The 17172-nt window shown below is 41.6% G+C and overlaps 1 protein-coding gene across 5 annotated transcripts in view; it reads left to right on the top strand.

Annotated features, from left to right (window-relative positions):
* The window catches only part of KCNMA1 (potassium calcium-activated channel subfamily M alpha 1), a 1543535-nt gene that overhangs the window by 978069 nt on the left and 548294 nt on the right, over positions 1 to 17172 (top strand). For all 5 annotated transcript variants that reach the window (XM_078643370.1, XM_078643368.1, XM_078643365.1 and 2 more), the window contains exons 10-12: positions 4344 to 4454; positions 7214 to 7319; positions 15334 to 15416. In XM_078643370.1, coding sequence (XP_078499496.1) covers positions 4344 to 4454; positions 7214 to 7319; positions 15334 to 15416 — 300 coding nt within the window. The remainder of the gene's footprint in view (positions 1 to 4343; positions 4455 to 7213; positions 7320 to 15333; positions 15417 to 17172) is intronic.

Raw genomic sequence — 17172 nt, 5'->3', positions numbered from 1 at the left:
CACACTCACCTTAACGAGTGAACATGTATCTGCTTCTCTTGTCCCAAATGATGTCTAATTCCATCTAGCCCTTAGATATATTTAAGGGAATACTAATGTTAAATTGACGCCCTTCTAGTCGATAACAATTGGCTAATTATATTTTTACAAAGTCATATATGCCCTCTTGGTCCATCAACCGGTCAAGTGTTGCCAGGTGTTTTCTTACCTGGACTGGTAAGTGAGCGGTGTGTGCTCTTGGTAGATTATGCTTTATACCTGCAGAAATCCTTGGCAGAAGTTAATGCCCTAAATACACCCATTATTCCATTTTGTCAGAGAGCCGTCATGTCAAACGAGACGTTCTGTGCGATATTTTGCTCTCATGCTTTACTTCATACAAGTAGGGGCAAGTACTCATCTGAGTGCCTCAGCAAGTCAACATACACATATATCTTAGTGGTAGCATGAGTCAGAATACAAAAACCACGCCTGTTTAAATGTATTGTGGCAAACAGGACCTGTCATCACTATGTAGTATGAGAAAACCAGTTTGCCACAGTAAGTCCCCGTTTGTACTCTTCATCCAAGAAGCCAGTAAGATCAGATGCATCAGAGACAGGCTGGAGGAATCCTTCATTTAGAATTTGTTCAAATGTAAAAATGTCTTTGGATGGCCACTCTGCCCAGTAAAATGGTCGGTCGTTTAAAATGAACTGAGCATTAATGCAACTCGGTGTGCGAGAGTGTACACATTGTATCAGTGATATCATCAGTAATGCCATCAATGATGGCATTAGACAGGTCATCAGTAATGTCATCAATGTTGTCTTTAGTTATATAAAATGTGAGGTCCTAAGTAGAGTATTGCGGGGCAAAAGTTATGGTTAGTTCCCTGAACTATAACTGGTGAATTTCAGTGTGTTTTGTAGGTTTCAAACACCACATTTTGTCTGACATTCAACAGTGGTAAGTAGTTTAAAGAGACTTACTATTCTAACTCCAAACTAACAAAGATTAGTGAAGTGCATTAATATTAAAGGAGTCAAATTTGTAATTCAAATTTAACACCAGTCTCCAAACTTTTTGGACATTTCATAATTTAGGGAGTGAGGTGGGACTAACTTTTGTAAACTCTTGTTTTATAAACACTGTGGAAAATGTATAGATCAGGGTAACGACTTACTACACTAAATCAACCAAACTAAAATTGGGGAAGGTGCATAAAAAAGGTGAGATCTGTTATTCTAAATCACATAGAACAATAATTTGAGAACGTTCATACGTTGAATGGGGTGAAATGTACTATTTTACCTACAGTCTAAAAAGTTTGGAAAGTGCATAAATTAAAGGTCAGGGGCTCACAATCATTGACAAAAGTGCCTAAACTGGAAGGGTGACATTTACTGTTCAAACACAAACTCACCTAAAATTGGTAAAGTACATAAATCGCGAGGGTGAGGTTTAATGATTTAATACTAATCCAACTAAACTTGGGAAAAGTTAATAATATATTTTAATCCCACAAACATTGTGGAAAACACATGCATGGGGAGTGGTGACAGTCACTATTCTAAACCCAGTACAACAAATATTGGGCAAGTGAATGCATTTGTAAATATTTTAAACAAATATTTATTAACTAATCTATAAATGGAACATTACCCACCTATATAAACCCCCAAAGATGCATTGCTTAAAAAAATAAAAGAACAAATACCATAAGTACATTAACCCCCTAAAGAAACACTGCCCAAAGTATACCCCAACCGACCCCATCAACTGCAATAAAAAAATCTTCAGAAAATAAATAAACCCATTTTAAACATATTTAAATGCATTTTAAAATGTCTTCATTTTTTTAACAATTTAAATTAAGTACTAATTAATTTGAATTCATTTGAAATAACTAAAAAAATCAATAGGGGAGAGATAAGTTAGCATTCCACTCAATGTCCCCGGCAATAATAATGAAACATCATTGGAGTGGAAGAATACAGTGTCTGATAAAGGATCACTAACCAAAATTGTTGTAAGACCCTCAACAGCTCTGTTCAGTCAGTAACATAATCCCTGCTGACGTACTTGGTAACCGATAGTCACATCATTGGGTCTGTCCTCCACCAGGAGGACGTGTCTCTGGTGGCAGCCACTGTCTGGGATCCATAGTGCAAACAATATACTTAAAAATACCTCCTGCCTCCAAAATCCTGTGAGTTTCATTTTTTTTTAAATAGGGTAGAGGTATGATTAAAAAAAGAAAGATGTGAAAGGAGAAAAGTTAGGAGTCTCACACATGTAAATAAATCGAAGTCAAGATGATTCAGTCCCCTCTGCGGTTCGTCAGGACCATGTGTCTAGTTCTGGATCTCTTTTGTGAACCACTCAGTATACTTTCCCTTGGTTTTGGTAATCTTCTCTTAATAGAGAATAAGAGGAAACTCTGTCATTACCTGTACAAAATAAAAGAATGGTCTGTATAGACAAGTTGTCCTGATATTCACTTAGGACTTCATAATAACCGGTAGACCCAATACCATGTTCTCACACATATATATTTGTGTATGTAAGAAATGCACAGTTTGCTCATATATGCATCTTATATATATAAATTTAAAACATAGGGGGTATATAAAAGGGAGAAAATCTGCAGGACCTTGAAAAGATTCAAGTGTAGATATCTTTTTTATGTGTATATAGATATATTAAAATAGTGCTGAGCTTGAAAGACAAGAGGCAGTACAGGGCTTAGTGTTTCATAATGTGTTACATATGGTGTAACAAAAGAACAATAGAAATTAGAACTAATGAAAGTTGGTATATAACTTACAAGCAAATCTCCTGAAAGAGTTTTATCCTATGGGGTCAAACTTGCGGGAGACAATTATATTTTATAAGGAGTTAAAAAATAACAATGTTTCGACCTATGGAATGCCTGTGAGTGGGGTCTTCATCAGAATGACCAGGTATAAGGTATTTGGGGCCTTATGTACAAACACATTTTCCCATTGACACAGAATGGGTAAAACCCTTTGATGCATCAGCCCCTTGGTGTTGCACATAAATAAAAAAATGAGAAACTGAATTTCTAATAAAAAAACTAATGTAGAGGCTCAAAGTAATATACAGGAAAACAAATAGCAGTCAATGTACGGGGCAACAGAAATTGTTTCCAGATTTCTGTATGAAGCAGAACTCTATGGCACCATGGACACTTAACAGTCAAACACCTGAAAATGTAGGTAGAAAGGTGAGGACTCGGTTATAAACAATCCACATTCAAAGTGAATTATCAGAATTCTACCGCCCAGAATACACTTTCTCTGCATCAAAAGGACACACGAATGACAAGGATAAGCAAGGAAAATGGACCCTTGACTATGTGTTGCAATTCATCAAGCCAGATGAAAATATTTTCCTACGGCGCAAAAGAAAGAAGATCACTGACTTTCCACATCATGTACATATGCAGGGCTTTTAAAATTCTCATTGGAACCTGCCAACGCAGAAAAAACTGAGAAAAGTCACTTAACTTTCTGCGGAGTGTACCTCGAAATCTGTGACTTGGGCCGCTTTTCAATCGCAATGCTAGAAAGGATTGTGAATCGGAAAACTTTATAAATCTTCATACATGCTGGGCACAGATTTAGAACTTTGTTTATGGAACTGGTCCCATAATATTTTACTTTCTGGTAGTTGTACATTATTTCTTATGTTCAATGGCATGATGCTCTAGAAGACTTTGTGTTTTTTTAATTATGACTACTTCATTACACTGATGCAAAATTCAAATGAGTCGGGGTGTACCAGACTGCACTTCATGCAGCTCTAACCTTAGTGACCACGCCTCAGCCCAATCATCCACGCCCATTAAAATTAAACTTGGTCTGTTTTTACTTTCATGTTGTTCTTAAATAGGGAAGGCTCACCAAAAGATCCATAGTGCCCTGGAATAGGGTCACAAATGAAGCACTGGTCTCTATTGATGCAGGTTGTCAATAGTTAGTTGGGCTCTGGGCCAACTCTGGTTTAGTGCATCAGTGGTTTTGACTAGGGTAAGATAGACAGCGAATTGGAGAAGGGTTTGATGAGGCCAGATTAGTGGATCACATTGAACAATTAAGGATTTTTTAACACTGCTCCTTTGCATCTACCAAATGCTTGGCCAGCCACTACTGAGAGAGATGTCTGCAGAATTGATATTTCTGTGTGGAACGACTCCTGAAGGGCTGGATTATTTTCCTCTGACTACTGTTAGGGAGGTGCCAAGGAGAATTTAACACTTTCTTTTGCAGGAACATCTTCATTTGTGGCTACCTTTCCATCTGCCATTAACCTGTGCCCTTGTAATTTTTCCGTCACAGGCATATAGTTGTCTGTGGTCACATCACCCTCGAGAGTGTGTCGAACTTCTTGAAGGACTTCCTGCACAAGGACAGGGATGACGTCAATGTGGAAATCGTCTTTCTTCATAAGTAAGTGTCCCTGGCATTAACAAATATTGAATAGAACGAGCACTCAGGATAGAATGAAAGACATCTGATAGGTGATGTGATCTGAACAGATCGCCAGCCATCTTGGGTCAGGTTACTTGAGCCTGACGAACTTTAGTTTAGATTACGTGGAATTGTATTTTATTTTTAAAGTTAGAAGATACATCACACTGTATAAAAGCAATTATTTAAGTATGAACACAGCATGATAACTGATGTATTACACCAATTGTGCAAATACAAAATATTTTTTTGTATTCAGCCTTGCAACATTCAACGTATTTAATGTAAAATTGTATTATTCTGCTAATTGTCATTATGGACAAATGTTTCCTTTGTTGTTCTAACTTGTGACATATCCTCCCTTCTTGTTATGCGTACTCGAGTATTCACTAATATAGGAAGATAACATATGTCAGGCCAGTCCGGGCCAGTTGCACTTAAGAACTTTCTGACAATCCTTGTGACTGAGAGTTGACTAAATTGCCAAGTACCACATTTATTTGGGTTTTGGGCTTTGACTAACATGGGGTCAAAGGTCAAATAGTCATGATTTACTGGTGGAAGAAAATGTGCCATAGAACACTTATGGGCTTATTTATGTAGGTTTTGCGCCTCCCTTGCGCCTCGCAAAGGGGCGGGAGGGCGACGTAAAAGCTAAGTCAGATTTATCAATCCACGCAAGGCCACCTTGCACGGCTCCTCATGGCTTGATAAATCCAAAGTAATGCAATGCAGCACAAATCGCTGTGTTGCGTTACTCGGCACCGGGAAGGTGTTCCATGGGTGGCGCATGGGTGTTACCACGCGTCCAGCCATGGATTTCGGTGCATTCACAGAGGTACCATTACAGTACCAACACTGGTAAAACAGCGAATGTGCCGAAATGCTACGACTCCCCAGGTGAGGCGTAATGAGGAGAAATATCGTTATTTCTCCTTGTTACTTCCCTTTTCTGTGTGTGCTGCATTCTGAAGAACACACAGAAATAGAAAAATTACTCAGGGGATTGTTATTTTGCAGGAAGTTGCACCTTACTGCGCAAAAACAATCCAGCTTATAATGCAGGCACCCTTGCAAGGGTATCTGCTTTGGCGCTAGGCGGCACATTGTTCGCCACCGCTAGGAAATGACAGGAATGTGCTGTACATTGTTCAGTACGGCGCGTTCCTGCCCTTTCTCTATCATGCAGCGCAGCAAGGTGACTCACTGCGCTGAGTCATTTCTTAAGAAATATCCCCCGTGTTCAGAAAAAAAACATATATGACTCAACGAATATGAACTCAGAGCAGAGTTATTTTGTTTTCTCTAAAGAACAACAGCTTATATACATTAAGGAAAATTAGGGAACGCGTGCGTCAGGAAGTCTTAATCGACATCCACCACTATTGTAGGTATTACAGGCATTTGGGCCAGATTTATCAAGGTTTTGGGCCGCCCTTGTCCCACGCAAGGGGCGCAAGTGCAAATCCTAATTGAGGTTAATGAGGCCTCACAAGGCCACCTTGTGTGGTCCTGAATGGCTTGATAAATCTAGAGTAACGCAAGGCAACGCACATTGCTGCCATGCATTACTTTGTTCCAGGAAGCCGTTCCATGGGTGGAATGTGGGTGCTCCACTTGCACACCCATGGATTTTGGCATTTTTGCCAGATTTACCATTAGTGGTAGACGTGGCAATGCATCAAAATGCTATTACTAGCCAGGTGAAGCATAATGAGGAGAAATATCTTCATTTCTCCTCGTTTCTTCCTCTTGCTACATGTGCTGCATTCTGCAGTACATATAGAAGAAGAAAATGCCTCTGATGATTTTTTTTCTACTGGAAGGTGTCCCTTCCTGCACAAAAACAATCCTGCCTACAACGCAGGCACCAAAATTGAGCCAGTGCTAGGAAAGGACAGGAATCTGCTGTATAATGTTAAATTATGGCACATTCCCATCCTTTCACACAGCACAGCAAGGTGGCTTGCTTCATTGAGCTGCATGAAAAAATTGTAAATATGGGCCAAGGGAACTCATTCTGTCTCTGTCTCAAAGGCACCGTGTGCTCTTGACGTAGAGATACAGTTGCAAAAGGTAGCAGAGATGCACATATTTATAAGGCCATGAAGAGCCACGTAACGTGGCTTTACGTAGCCTTATAAATATGCCAGTGGCACATTGTGTCACCGGAACACCAAAAAAGTGGCATTCCGGCGATGCAATAGTGCCGGTAGGGCCTCAAAAAAAAGACCCTGAAAATAAAAGAAGCCTATTAAAAGGTGTAAAACAAAGATCAAAGAAGACCAATGTATTTAACGCAAAAAGCTTCTGTGGTTGGCCATGAAATGACCCCATTTGCTGCCTGTTGTGATTCTCTAGTTAAAGTCCTGGGACGTATGTAGGAAAATGTTGAATTCTCTGAGAAGCCAAACAATGTATTGTGAGTTTTCCGAAAGGCCGTACAATGACACAGGCTGGTGCTGGCAGTGGTTCTTTTTCTGTTGGCAAGCCTGCTCTCTGTACCCTATGCCTTCTGAGCGTACAAAGTGTTGTGAGAAAGGAGAGGGGCAGCATGGGTGAACCCACACAGAACGCAGAATTGTGTAACGGTAACTTAAAGTGGATTGACAGATTTGGCACACAGCAAAACTGAATACCCATTCGGGTCTTTGATTGTATTGCATCTGTTGAAAAGTTATCAAAACGTAAAAAATGCCTGTGATTCTGAATTGATGTCTCTATTTCCTGTAATTCAGCATCTCCCCCAACCTTGAGCTGGAAGCCCTGTTCAAGAGGCATTTTACTCAGGTGGAATTCTATCAAGGATCGGTACTTAACCCTCACGACCTGGCAAGAGTGAAGGTAGGTGACCCGTCTTCTGTAGCTCCCTGGTCCAGGCTGGTGTGGAGTAAGAAGTATATTTTATGTATGTGTCTGTGTGTGTTTGTGCCTGCGTCTTGCATGTGTCCGTGTGCTTTTAGCATCATTATTTTACAAATAGCAGTGTTTTTTAAGCCTGAGCTTCTTGGAAATTATGTCATACCTGCTAAATAACAGATGACCAAAAAGGGTGCCTAAATACAATAAGTGATATAAAGCATACGTTATAGTCCTAGGTCACGGCAGGATTCCGGTCTCTCTCTCTCGCTCTCTCTCTCTCTCTCTCTCTCTCTCTCTCTCTCTCTTCTCTGTCTCTCTATCTTTTGCCCTCACACACACTTTTTTACCCCTCCATTCGACTGCCCCTCTGTGTCACATCCATTTGCCCTCTCAGTAAACTGTGCTAGAGAGGCCAGGTTTGATACTAGTGGTGTTGGGGGACAATGCCACTGAGATCAGTATCAGCGCTGCTTGATACCGGGCCTTATTTATGGAACGCGTGGCATTGTTGCGGTAAAACAACGATGCAACACTTTTCAGTGCGCCCTCCTTGCGACACCATCGATGCGCTGTGTTTACTGTACAGCACTCCATGTCACAAGGATTGACAGATACGTCATAATTAGATTGATTACAGGTGTTATCCTGACACCTAAATAAATTGCCGAGTCAACATTACTCCCATCCTGTCTTTCCACATTATAGGTGCAAACTATTTGGGTTTTATTTTCATTCAGGCGATAACCCGAATAAATACCATAATCCCTAGCCATACTCGTGAGAGCTATCATTGCAGCAGCTGGATCTGTGGTGATTATAGCCAGATCATCAGCATAGGCGAGAAGTTTAGTCTCATGGCCCTTACACACTACTGGTTTGATAGCCTCGCAGCCTAAAATCCTACAAATCAACGGATCGATGTAGAGGGCAAAAAGAATTGGAGAACAGGGGCTGCCCTGCCGAGCCCCACGAGAAATTACAATTTCTTCTGAGCTGCCCCCCATCAACTGAATCCTAGCCCTGGGTTCGGCATACATAGCTTTAACAGCTCTCATTATCTTGGGGCCAAAGCCCCTCCGTTCCAATATCCCCCATAAAAATTTCCACATTACGCGGTCAAAGGCCTTCCCGGCATCTATAAGGATCATTGCCATCCGTCCCCCTGCAGCAGCATGCACGTCAAATAGAGTGATGACCCATCTAATATGATCTGTTGTTCCTCAACCTGGGATAAACCCATGCTGCCACGGAGAGACCAACCCGGCATTGACCCCTCCTAGCCTTTTGGCCAAGACCGTAGCATATATCTTAGAATCAGAATTTATGAGGGATATTGGCCGGTAAGCTCCGGGGTCCACCTTGGGCTTGGGCTTGCCCTTTTTGTGAAACACAATTATATTTGTCTCTTTCCATGAGTTCGGGGTGTCCTTGGTTTATATTATGCAAGAATTCTTCAATGGGGGGAGGGATGCACACCATCTCATCATAATTTCTCAAATTTTATCCGCTGTTCAAACAGAGTGCGTGCTACTTGGTTTTTGCCCTGCCCATGGGCACATTAGATCAAAACATTTTACGAAAGTGAGGCGACATTTCGCCCCAGCCAAATGCACAGCTTAAGTTGCGCCTTCATGGCGGTCATATAATTATTCCAATTTTCACCTTTTAATCCTATTAATCTGATTTTTCAAACGTTTATTTAAACCTATGCAAAGTTCAATAAATCCACACGTGGAATGGAATGCCAATTTTCTATTTTCTTGTGTTGAAGGTGGGCCATCCGAACCTCTTCCAATAACACGAATGATGCAACTTCATCCAAGACAGTATTTTATTTAGGTAAAAACCCAATGCATTTCGGGCCATTATTGCCCTTCATCAGGGGTCACTATAATAACAAAGAACAATAGCCATTATCACTTTAAGCCTTAATTAAACATAATGTAGCAACACTAATCATAGGTCATCTCAAACTGCATTCTAGAGTGCCATCCATGTCTTCCCCCATCTAAATCCCTCAGGAAGCAATCTCCAGCTCGAAATCAATAAACTCTGCGTGCAGCATGAACTGTTTACCCAGTGTATATTAAACAATATCATATAACACACTTTTTGTACCCGTGGGACAATAATTACATCCGTTTTTTCTCGAGACTCATATTATTGTTCCGATTACGCAAGCTGCTTATTCCTTTATCTTAACGCTCACCCACTTATGGCACTTGCTAGCTCCCTCACATGAAAACCATCCTGCGTTGTTAATACCCTCATTTTCATCTCACTGCTGCATCATACCACTCCTTTGACCCACAACGTATATTTCAAACCTCTCTCCACCCTCCCTCAATTTGGCGATTCGTCTAAAATATTCCAATTGTACTTCCCCCTTCTTGTCCCACACTCAGCAGTTTATCCTGCGGTCATTACTTAAACATTCTGTAATCTCCCGTACCTGCCATAAAGTTAAAGTTAAAAGGGCCGCTCGAGAAAAAACGGATGTAATTATTGTCCCACGGGTACAAAAAGTGTGTTATATGATATTGTTTAATATACACTGGGTAAACAGTTCATGCTGCACGCAGAGTTTATTGATTTCGAGCTGGAGATTGCTTCCTGAGGGATTTAGATGGGGGAAGACATGGATGGCACTCTAGAATGCAGTTTGAGATGACCTATGATTAGTGTTGCTACATTATGTTTAATTAAGGCTTAAAGTGATAATGGCTATTGTTCTTTGTTATTATAGTGACCCCTGATGAAGGGCAATAATGGCCCGAAATGCATTGGGTTTTTACCTAAATAAAATACTGTCTTGGATGAAGTTGCATCATTCGTGTTATTGGAAGAGGTTCGGATGGCCCACCTTCAACACAAGAAAATAGAAAATTGGCATTCCATTCCACGTGTGGATTTATTGAACTTTGCATAGGTTTAAATAAACGTTTGAAAAATCAGATTAATAGGATTAAAAGGTGAAAATTGGAATAATTATATGACCGCCATGAAGGCGCAACTTAAGCTGTGCATTTGGCTGGGGCGAAATGTCGCCTCACTTTCGTAACTTGGTTTATATTATGCCATTCAATAAATCTACCATCATGGGTGCTATAATATCCTGTAGACACTTATATAGTTCAAGTGGTATACCATCTGGTCCTACGGCTTTCCCTGACGCTGGAGCCTGTATTGCTTCAACTACTTCCTCCCGTGAGAGATCTTCATCTAGCGCCAGTGTATCCTGCTCAGCCAATTTAGGACCCAGATCGTCGCACATTGAGCTAGAAAAGTCTGTCCTAGCCTCTTCTTTATATAGAGCCTGATAATAATGCTTTAAAACATTTTGAATCTCCTCTGGATCTGAATAGTCCTGGTCCCCCTTATGAATGCTTTTAATATCATTCCTTCTACCCTCCTGCTTGATCCTTAAAGCCAAAAGTTTCTCCGCCTGCTCCCCAGTTTCATACATCATTCCCCTATATATTTGATATTCATCAGCTGCTCTTTGAGCTATCAGTTTGTTTAACTCAGCTTTAATAACCAAAACTTTCTGCTGGCTCTCAGCGACTGCCCTCCATCCAGCTATATCACTAACATGTAATTCTTCTGCCTCTGCCAGTTGAGTCAGGAGGTTCTCATTCTGGGCCTTAGCCTCTCTCCTCAGCCTGGTGGAATAGCTAATTACCTCCCCTCTCAAAGGTGCTTTGAACGAGTCCCATACCATATTTCGGGATGTGCTGTAGCGATTAGTATCAAAAAAGTTTTGAGCCCAACTCTTTAAATGTTCGATGAATTTGCTTGTCGGCTAGCAATCTTCTCTCAAAGGTCCACCTTAAGGGAGGCCTAGGTACAATATCAATATCATATTGTAGGACTAATGGATTGTGGTCAGAGATGACTTTCGGTAGCTTTCTAATTCCTGTTCTGCTTGCCTCCATAACTGAAATTAAAAAATTATCCAATTTGGATTTTTTTTTTAAAGGGACGTGAGAAATACGTAAACCCAGGGTTGTTAGGCTCCTTTTCCCCCCACACATCCAATAGCCCGTGGGTTTTAATCAATGAGCTCACAGCTCGAAATACCCTAGTCTTGCAGCCCTGATATGAGGTGTTCATACCCACCTCTGTAAAATCTGCTGCGATATTAAAATTTGTTAATAGTGCGCTGACCGGGCGATAGATTCCGACAATAGACGGCGTTAGGATTTGTAACGCTATAAGCGGTCAGGGATAAATATTGCTGCCGCTTGTTGATATGCCCCTAAATCAGCAAATCAAAAACCAATCATTAATGCTTACCTCTGTTTCCAGAGTAGCATGCTTCTCAACATAAAGTTTTTCAGTGCCCCATCAGGGGTAGTAAGTGCTATGTAAATTCAATAACAATGCAATACCATCTAGATAATCATGTAACACCAGAGATCTAGCACTTAATGCCCTTTATATTATGTACAGTTCCATAACCTCAGTCTCCAGTTATCATTGGTATTTAAACAAAAGCAAGCCAGACACAATTGGATGCCTCCAGTTTTCCAGTGTTGTGGTTTATTAATTCTTTTCAATTGCAGGATTAAAAGTGAGGATCATTCAGTCATGAATAATTGGTTATGTTAATCTCTTGTACACCCCTGGTTAACTAGTTATTGACAGCTGACAGGTGTTTTGTTCTGAATAAGCTATGATTGGCCAAGTGAGCTTTATTAAGGCTTCTAATTCCACTAAGTCAGCCTTACATGTGACCCACACCTTCGTAGCGAGAGTGGTAAGAACGTTTTATTACGTGTTGAGGAAGGCTAATTCATGCTGAGGTCCTTCAGACGCTGCACTCATTGGTGATCCCTCCTCTTAATACAGGTGCTCTCGAAGGCCTTATTCACAAGCTATTAACATCTAGATGTTGCTACAGATGGGGACTTTCATGTCCTGTGTCTGCCCTGCCTTTCATCTGCTCATGATGTGTAGTTCTGCCATTTTGATCTCTATCCAAACAGATCTAAAATAGATGAGACTGCCAGGTTTAAAAAATATGGGTGGGCAAAGAATTCTGATCCGCCGGCGGAGTTCGGCGAGTTTAGTTCACTCCATGCTCTGCGCGGAGTTCTGAAAAAACTCAGCAAAGTGACATGGAATGGAGTTTTTTCTCTCAAGCAGGCGAGCACTCGCTAGAAAAAATCATGCACTAGACCTCCTCCTGACGAGATTTCTCAACGCGAGCAGTCGCGACAGGTCTTGACCGCTTGCATTGAGAATATGCCGCTCGTATTGAGAAAGCTGTCACTGGAGTAGAATGTCTACTCAAGCGGCAGAAAGCAGCAGCACCCTCTGGCACGATGTGAAGTGCCATTCACACTGATTTTACAGAGCAGGACAAACTCCCTACCCTAAAAATCAGTGTGAGCAGCACAACTTAACAGACTCCACTGCTTGCGGAACTCCATGGAGTGCAGCGGAGTTTTTCCGGCACTTCGCAGAGTTCTGTGGAGTAAAATTCTGTGAAGTCCACCCAGGCCTACTAAAAACAATGTCAAATAAGTTTGCATTTCTGTCAACATTGAACCCAGTGGACATCATAGGAGTCACTGTTAGGTACCAATGTTACACAAATTTAACGGCACTAGCCTTGCATGGGTCCCACATACAGATGTTGTAACCATCCCCATGTATTTAAAGCTATTCATTCCTTAGCATCTGACAACCATTCAACCGCCTCGTTCGTCCACTACACTACTACTTACAACCTAGGGTCTGCTAACCAGAATTTCTTGATGCCACCCCAACTATTTTGCACTATAGCTAAAGTCTGTTTCTTGGAACTATTATGTCCTTTTCACTAGAACTTCCTAACTACCAATCACCAAGTGCAGCAGAAATTAGGGAGGGAGACGGTCACATAGGGTAGGTTACCTCATCTTTCCCAAAAAATCAGTTCAAAACAAAAAGGACGATTTCTGCCTGTCCTGTCAGGAGCTCTTTATCCCTATATCCATCTCAATAAAGGGAACAATAATCTTTGTGAAAAGGGCTCCCTCCCACAGGAGCTTGTGTAGCATGCTTCCCCATTCAGACCCGGTGAATCTACTACCACTGGTAGGTTCGATACCATTCTTACAGGGAGCAGTTTGCTTTTGCGGGATCCTGATATGGGTTAAAAATGCCTATAAGCTACTCCCCTGTTTTGTGCTTTATTCCAAGGACACCTTTGGCTGAATGAAAAAAGGCAGGGGATATAATTGGAGTGCATTAATTCTCTTAGATCCATAAGATCTACATGTTTCAGCCGGCCTTCTATTGCCCAACAGGTCACTCGCCTTTCTTCAGGACCATCAAGATCCCTGATGAGTGCCTCTATTCATGTGGCCAATTTTACCTAGTGTTTTAATTACGCTCATACGAATTAGCATGCTTTCATTCCATGCACTCACTCAGACATTACACCACTGGAGTTTTTCTAGTTAGTGTTGATGTCTGTCACTTGGGTATTTCACAACATTTCAAATGTTGTAATTGGGGTTGACTCACCCCTTAGGAAGTTACAGTCACCCCTTAGGAAGTTACCGATGGGCAGGACCTCCTCAGTACACTTTCTTCATAGGGCCCTCCCAGCCTCTTTACCCAGTGTTAGTCCCATAACTCCTACAATTCATCAGGGCCAAACCCTCAGTCAGGACTTTCTTGGGACAATCAGCCTGCCTCTTGACGATAGAATAAATAGCAATAAGGATTTCTAAGGGTTTCTCAAATACTGGTGATTTTAGATCGAAATATGATGCAAAATCATTTGACCAGAGTAACAATTGTGTAACAGTTTGCCTGGTGATGAGAGAACCGACGTAAACAAAACAGTGATGGGTGGAAAGCTTGAATTGATCTCAGCCACTGGTACTTACTTGGACTGCATCTCAGCCCGAACAGCCAGGCCCTCTCCAAACCAGAACATAAGTAATACAAGACCAATATAACTCTGATTGGGGCTCGTCAATCGAGTGCAAATTGGCTGCAATGGCATAGTGAGCACAGCATCCACGTCTTGGCATACCCATCCCACTTTGGGCGTCGGACTGAAGTAAACAAAATAGCAATGGGTGAAATGTTTGAAATAATCTCAGCCATTGTTAATTACTCAGGACAGCAACTCAGCCCATCATTATTTTGCTCACCATGCCTCCTCAGATGGGACCCAGCTATATGCAAATTAACCTTGGTCCTGCACCAATAGGAACTGTCCTGCCCCAACTGCCAAGCCAGGCACTCTCGGAACCGCACACCAACAACTCAAGATTGATTTCGCCCTGATTGGAGATCATCAGTCGTGTATAGGCCACAATGTTAGCTTTGACGTGGGCAATGACTATTGTGGGTCTGGTATTCAAAAATGCATCAGACAGTGGATGATGTTGAAAAAGGGATTCTAGTGAGCGATTTACTGAGAAGGATCCCTGCTCCACCTCCCTAGCAGTTAGTATGAGACCACCCTCTACACTTTGCTCTGGAATAGAATCCTTCCAAAAGTCCTTGCAGATTCTCAAAATCACGTGGGAAGATGCATGTATGGAGCTTGAAAACTCTCAAACTTCCATAAAAAGCGATACCAGCATGCTGTACGAACTTGTGTTGGAACTGTACACTTATGCAGGCTGTTTCTGTCTTTCCTTCAGTTTCTGGAAGGTGTTTTAGGAAGAATCATGAGTTGTTACCAAGGCCTCTTTCAGTGCAGGGTTGCTTGTGTTCCAATCGAAACTGCAAAGATATTGATTGTGGAGAGTTCATCATTACTCCTTTATGAGGTGTGAATTATGTTGGGTACAAGCAGGGATGATTGCTTTTAATATGTTCCTACATTTGTATAAGTCTAAGTGCCATGTTGATTAGCAAGCAAATGATGCTTAATCAAATACGGTTACTTCTACATTACTCTCGCCTATTCGTTGTTTTTCCTTTACTAATTACTGCAGTAACTAAACATTCTAATTATTCCCAAATTATTTCACTGTCTCCTCAGATCGAGTCAGCAGATGCCTGCCTAATCCTTGCAAACAAGTATTGTGCAGACCCCGATGCCGAAGATGCCTCAAATATCATGAGGTGAGCTTGTCAAGCGGCCGGCAACATAAAAAAATTGCGGTGCGTTGCCCAAAAAAACTCACCATATATGTTGCATGGAGCCACGTCCAGTGTCTCTTTCTACAGCGGTGATGCCATCAGACAGCAGGAAAGAGAAGGACTCCCTCCCTTGAGCAACGTGATTCCAACTAATCGTTGGAGCAGGCTAACCAGGCGCCAGTTTTGCGGCTGAGGGTCTGGGGCTGCAATCTCTTGGCTGTTTCTCAACCCTGGGATTGTGCAAGCTGAAGTGCGCATGTCAGATTGGCCTGCTGTAGGCAGCCAGCCACTTTGACATGTGCACTGGCGGGGGCTGCAGTAATAATGCAATTGCACGAAACAGCCGCCCCCTGCCCTATCGTTGAATCAGCGTGAGCCTGCGACCAAATTAAAAAAGGTAAATATTACTATTTCATTAATGTGTGTGACTGCTGTGCTCGCAACAGGTGGGGCGACGCTCCTCCGCCATAAGGTAGGAGCCGTTTCTGCTAGTCACTACTTTGAAGTAGTAGTTGCCTGTGTGGTAATCATAACAAGTAAGTTGCAGACCTACTGATCGTAAGGCTGTCACCCTAGGCACTGGGTTGATACTGAACTCTATTCAGCCTGCAATTCATTCATGCTTCAATTCAATATCGCCTATTCTGTTTGTTTCATCAATATTTCAATTTATTCTTCATTTGTAATTTTCATGTTGTCAACATGTTTCATTCACATGATTTCATTGTTTAGTTCCAAAATACGTGTATACACATTCCAATGCATTTCGGTGCTCTCTGCACCTTCATCAGGGAACAATCTGCAATTAATAAACAATCATAAAACACCCTTAGTAGTCTGTTCCAACTTGACTGTTTCATTTATAATTGTTTTACTTCTAACTGCGGTTTCTATTAACCCCTTTACGCGCTCACTTTGACATGCTTTGTTGCACATTATGCTTTCTGATTTTATAAACCAATGCCCGTAGTGGCTGTGGATGTATCCCTTAAATATTGGTGTTTACACTTACTATTGCCACCATTATTACACTATATTCATGAGTAAGTGCTGTCTTCGTATCGCTAAATCACTGTCGGCTCATAGTTAAGTAACTTTCTAAAAAAGGTCCACATTTATGTTATATTTCATGAGAAGCACCAAATATTTATACTTCATTCTAACTGGCTCTTGAGCTAACTCCCTTCATTAAAGAAAATGCCACTTACTGCTTGCACTCAACTCGTTGTAATTAAGTAAACGCCCAACCTTTTCACCGCGTGTCACCGCATATTTATGGCGTATTGTCATGAGACTTACGTTACTTGCATGTGCTTCCTCGCTATTGCGCTACGTTATTCTTAGCTTGCATTTTCATATACATTTAACCAGCGCTCTGCTATTGTGCCGCACTCCGGTAAAGGAGAAGCTGCTTCTATATCACTCAGCTCACCTTGTTAGTTCAAATGTGTCCTCTCTCCTCCGCTGCTGCCGGCAATACTCTCGGGATATGCTATGACGTGTACTTCACGTGATGTTAGCCCTGAATAAACTAGCGCGCGTGCGCGCTGTGGGATTATCGCGCATAGCTGTTTTTTTTAAAAACTTTATTGGGACATACAATTGTCCCGTGTGCTTGGTGAACTTTCTAAATGTGCTATCAAGGAGCGTACGACATTACCAGTAACCATGACACCTGGCGTCTTGAAATGTTCAACACATGTCCATTAAAGACCATTCTTATCACACTTAAGTGTAT

Source organism: Lissotriton helveticus, chromosome 5_1 (assembly GCF_964261635.1).
Source record: "Lissotriton helveticus chromosome 5_1, aLisHel1.1, whole genome shotgun sequence".
NCBI lineage: Eukaryota > Metazoa > Chordata > Amphibia > Caudata > Salamandridae > Lissotriton > Lissotriton helveticus.
Note: the sequence above shows the minus strand (reverse complement) of the source record. Positions and strands in the feature narration are given on the sequence as shown.